General features: G+C 54.9%; 1 protein-coding gene across 1 annotated transcript in view; it reads left to right on the top strand.

Moving 5' to 3' along the window:
• Window positions 1–3,235, top strand: part of LOC109370008 (ribosome biogenesis protein BOP1-like) — a 4,087-nt gene extending 852 nt beyond the window's left edge. Inside the window, exon 3 of the mRNA XM_019620293.2 lies at window positions 3,145–3,235. Coding sequence (XP_019475838.1) covers window positions 3,145–3,235 — 91 coding nt within the window. The remainder of the gene's footprint in view (window positions 1–3,144) is intronic.
• Window positions 3,236–5,293: the final 2,058 nt, after the last annotated feature.

Genomic DNA, 5,293 nt, shown 5'->3' with positions numbered 1-5,293 from the left:
GTGCACAGCCCCGGGGCTCTCAGCCCGGCCCCACCAGGAGGGGCTCCAGGCCCCCCCATCTCCACACCCTCCGCTGGGCTCTCCCAGCAGTTCCCAGTCTGCCCTGAACTGGGAGCCCAGCGCTCCAGCAGCGCCCTGGAGGGCAGAGCACAGGGGAGCAGCACCTCTCTGCCCCACTGGCTGCACTCTGGCAATGCACCACGGGGTTCCATTGGTCCTCTTGGCCTCCAGGACTCACTGCTTTCTTGCCTCGGGGTGTGCAGCATTTGGGAGCAGCACGAGGGCGATGCTCCGGGATCACTGCATGCAGACGGCGGCAGCACTCAGCGATTTCCTGGGCACATCCCTGGCTCAGCAAAAGGAGCTGCTGGTTTATTTCGCGTCCTCTGCTTATTTCACGTCCTCTGCTCCCCCCCACTGTCTGAGAGCACGAACGGACAGGCTGCTGCCTGATGCTGGCACATCAGAGCATCGCTGTTAGCAGATCAGCGCGCCTCAGGCTTGCTCTCTGGGTCACCTTTGGGTGCAAACCAGCCCAAGCTGTGGGGCTGCTATCCTGGCCGTGCATTCTTGGACCTGCTGCAGCTCCCCTACCCCGCACAGGGCCGTCCCGTGCTGCTGTGCTGACAGATCAGGGTGCCCTGTGCTGGCAGCTCCATCAAGCTGCAGACACGCACTGTGCCAACCTGAGCTCAGCCATTTCTCCACCCGGGCTGCTGGGCAGAAGGGGCTCAGCTGGATGCTGAGTGATGCCACTGCTCCTCCAGGCTCAGTCCAAAAGAAAAACAAAGAGTAGAACTTAAGGGCTGAGATAAAACCATCTCCTGAGGCAGAAAAAGGAAAAATAGTACCTCCAAGAAGGTTCAGGTTGCCCAAGGAGGCTGTGGATGCTCATCCCATCCCTGCAGGCATTTGAGGCCAGGCTGGATGTGGCTCTGGGCAGCCTGGGCTGCTGGTTGGCAACCTGCACACAGCAGGGGGTTGGAACCAGGTGAGCACTGGGCTCCTTTTCAACCCAGGCCATTCTGTGATAATAACAGAGGTCTCTATTTACCAAACAACCAGTTTGCTCACTGCTCGCCGATCGACACGCAGTCCCTGAGCAACAGCTGCTTCCCCCTTGGTCAGCTCTCCCCAAATTATACATTTTCATAATTCCATACGTTGCCTGAAGGGCACCTACAGGAAAACTGGGCAGGGACTTTTTATAAGGGAACATAGTGATGAAACCAGAGCAAATGGCTTTAAACTGGAAGAGATTTAGACCAGACCTTAAGGAGAAATTCTTTACTGTGAGGATGGTGAGACGCTGGAAGAGGCTGCGCAGTGAAGCTGTGGATGTTCCCCCCCTGGAGACATTCAAGGCCAGGCTGGATGGGGCCGTGAACAACTTGGTCTGGCAGGAGGTGTCCCTGCCTGCTGTAGGGGGCTGGAACAAGACGATCGTAAAGGTCCCTCCCAACCCAAACCATTCTATGATTCTGTAATCCTAACGGTGCCTTCCAACTCAAATCATTCCGTGCTTCTATGATCTCTGAGGCCCCTTCCAAGCCAACCATCCCATGGCTCTACGATCTATAAGGGCCCTTCAAACACAGCCATCCCATGGCTCTATGATCCATAAGGACTCTTCCAAGCCAATGATTCCATGGCTCTATGCTCTTTAAGGACCCTTCTAACCCAACCATTCCACAGCTCTATGAATAATTTAAGATATAACTTAAATTAATATAAAGTTATATCTTATATTAGATATCTATATTAAGTTATATTAATATAACTTAAGAATAATTTCAACCCAATACATTCTATCATTCCATGGCTCTATGACCTTCCACTACACTCCCACTCCATTCTAAGCTTATACGACCTTTCAGGACCCTTCCAACCCAACCATTCCATTGCTCTATGATCTTCAAGGACCCTTCCAACCCAACCATTCCATTGCTCTGTGAACTTCAAGGACCCTTCCAACCCAACCGTTTCATTGCTCTATGATCTTCAAGGACCCTTCCAACCCAACCGTTCCATTGCTCTATGATCTTCAAGGACCCTTCCAACCCAACCATTCCATTGCTCTATGATCTTCAAGGACCCTTCCAACCCAACCATTCCATTGCTCTATGATTTTCAAGGACTCTTCCAACTCAACAATCCCGTGGCTCTATAATCTTCAAGGACTCTTCCAACCCAACCACTCTATGGTTCTGTGATCTATAAGGACCCTTCCAACCCAACCATTCCATTGCTCTATGATCTATAAGGACCCTTCCAACCCAATCATTCCATGGCTCTATGACCTTCAAGGACCCTTCCAACCCAACGATCCCACCTCTCTACGATCTACAAGGACCCTTCCAACTCAATCCAACCCAACCATTCCATGGCTCTACGATCTTTAAGAACCCTTCCAACCCAACCAAACTCTGTGACTCTACAAAGACTGTGACCCCCAGGGCTGCCCGCTGAGCCAGAACAAAGCTGTCCATCCAACAGCACCAGCAGAAGGCGTCAATGCAGAGCACCCACACGGCTCCTTCCCCAAAGCACCTCCTGAGCTCCGGAGTTTGTCACAGCACCCAACTGCCTCCACCTCAGCAGCACCGCCGCCCCCAACTGCCCTCCCCGGCCCTGCCGACACGAGGCAGGTCGAGTCGCTGCAGCTCAGTTCAGCAGAAGAGCACCCAGAGAGACACGCAGCCCACGGAGGACACAACCAAGCACCAGCTCAGCACCACGATCCATCCCCGCGAGGCACAGCTCTGCGCTCCAGCAGCTGCTGATGCTGCACGAGGCCTCCGCACGCCTCGGGGAGGGAGGTGAAGTCAGCAAACCTCACCCATCAATTAGCCCTCAATTAGCCACGCTGTTTGTATCCCAAAAGTGTTGCTCAGAACCCAGGAACCCGCCGCTGTTAAATGGCCCCAGAGCTCCCAGCGAAGCAGCACCAGGGCTCCCGAGGGCAGCGGTTCATCCGAAAGGAATCCAACCTCCTTCAGCTCCTGTCCAGCTGTCCAACGGTTTTGTGCTCTGTGGCAGCGGGACTGCAGACATCACCCGGCTGCATGCCGCACTTGGGACAGCCTCTCTTTTACCATCGCTGCCCCTGAATTTCACTGGGTGCCGTCTCTCTCTCTTCTCGAGAAAGACCGACTCTGAACAAGGAGAACGCATCGACAGCCGTGAGCCCTTCGGAAAACGCAGCCCCAAAGCTCATCTCTGCAGGACTAATTAAGCCAAGTCTATGGGAGGGGTTCCTGCCCACGGAAGGGGCTGGAACCGGTGGGCTTTAAGGTCTGTCCCCACCCAAAGCACTCCGTGATGCTGGGAGCCCATAAATGGCTCTGAATTGCTTTGCCTCCCACAGCCGGGGGGAAATGGGATCTGCGGAGATGAGAGGAGTTCCCACAAAGTTACGAAAAGAGTGTCAAAGAATCACAGAGTGTGAAGGCCTCACCTTCAAAGAATTAGAATTCTTTGAATTAGAAGGTTATGTGTATACGCATACTTTACTTTCCTGCTTTCTGCTGATGCACCTCTCCTTCCTGACGGCACTTACGGGTTCGTATTCCTGCTCCTACAGCTTGCTCCTTCCACCTCCTGCTGGAGGAAACTCAAAGAGAGAATTAACCACCGGCCAGCAGAAAAGGGTACGGGAAAAAGGGAGGTAGGAAATGAGAAAAGAGCGAGCAGCACAGCAAGAAACACAGACATGGAGCGAGGATTCACCTCCTGCTCCATCCCAAGAGGGCAGGACTCATTTTCACGGGCACTGCGGGGCTCAGGAGACCGCTGTGCTCACCGCCTGCAGCCCAGCAGCATTCCTCACCCCACGGATAACCAACGGCTCAGGGTGCCACCACCCGGGTGGATCCATCTACAGCACGGTGAAAGGATGGGGAGGGGTGTGCAACCCCTCATGGTGCCTCGGCGAAGCAAAAAGTCCCAGAATCCCAGAACTGTGGGGGTTGGAAGGGACGTCTGGAGCCCACACTGATGTCAAGAAGAAAACGGGTGAGAGAACTGCCTCCCCCTGCTGCTCCCCAGCTCCCAGGCAGATCTGGCAGCTCACACAACACCGGCTGGCCAGCAGTGCAAGTAAGGATGCGATCAGATGCGGCCGTCCCAGGACAGCTGAAACAAAGACCTTCAGGATATCTCAGGCTTCAACAACAGGTTTTAAAAGTCGCACGGTCCGGATGGGCTGTGCTCCCACAGCTCTTGCCATGGCCCAGCAGATTCACGTACCCTCCAAAAGTAAAAAGAAGTTTTAAAAAAGTCAGCATTCATCTCTCTGGCTCCTTGTTGCAGAGCAAAGCTGAGCTCTGAGCTGAACCTCAACACTGAGACCAGTGGAGCTCCCATGCTGCTGCTGCTGCTGCCTGCAGCCATCCCCCCAAAACAGTGCCCCAAACAGCAGTGCTTTGTCATTTGGGGAACAAATTGGGGTACGGCACAGTCAGCGCGGGGCAGGAATGCAGTCCTGAGGAGCACTCACCCCGTGCTGCTCTGCAGGATGCAAAACCAGGGACAACAACCCTTTCCCACCTTCTTATCCTCACCCGCCAGCAACAGCTGCTGGCCCTTAAGGTGGGCGCTCACATCTCAGCTGAAATGGCCCCAAAGAGGGGCAGCAAATGGTCTGAATTGGAAGAACCCCAAAGAAGAGGCACCAAGCAGGCCTGACCAGAATAACCCAAAGAGGGGCAGCGAATGGCCCCGACCACAGAAACACAAACAGTGACAGCAAGCCGTGCCCGTGGGCTGGGAGTGAGTTGGAGCTCCTCTGCCTTCCTCCAACATGCTGGGAAATCTCTCCAATGCCTGCTGCAGGGAGCCTGCTTTGCAAGGGGGTTGGACTCAATGATGTGTAGAGGTCCCTTCCAACCCCAACAGTTGTGCGATTCTGCGATCTCACGAGAAGGAGAGACGTAGCTGGGGGGAATCGTTTGCTTTAGTCAGCACAAGGGAAGCGCAGATCCCACCTTGCACAGCTGACGTGCCTGCAGCCACTCGCATACAGACGCTGCCCCACTCCCAGCAGCACGCTGCCCACCCAGGGGTGCCACCACCCGGGGGGATCCATCCACAGCACGGTGAAAGGATGGGGAGGGGTGTGCAACCCTTCGTGGTGCCTCGGCGAAGCAAAAAAATCCCAAAATCCCAGAACCGTGGGGGTTGGAAGGGACGTCTGGGGCTCCTCCAGTTCAACCCCCAAAGCAGCTCCCTACAGCAGCTGCACAGGAAGGTGTCCGGGTGCAGAGGAGACTCTCCCACCCCTCTAGGCGGCTGT

This window comes from Meleagris gallopavo, chromosome 15, assembly GCF_000146605.3.
Source record: "Meleagris gallopavo isolate NT-WF06-2002-E0010 breed Aviagen turkey brand Nicholas breeding stock chromosome 15, Turkey_5.1, whole genome shotgun sequence".
Classification (NCBI taxonomy): domain Eukaryota; kingdom Metazoa; phylum Chordata; class Aves; order Galliformes; family Phasianidae; genus Meleagris; species Meleagris gallopavo.
The sequence above is the reverse complement of the archived record's forward strand: the minus strand, read 5'-3'. Positions and strand labels throughout refer to the sequence as shown.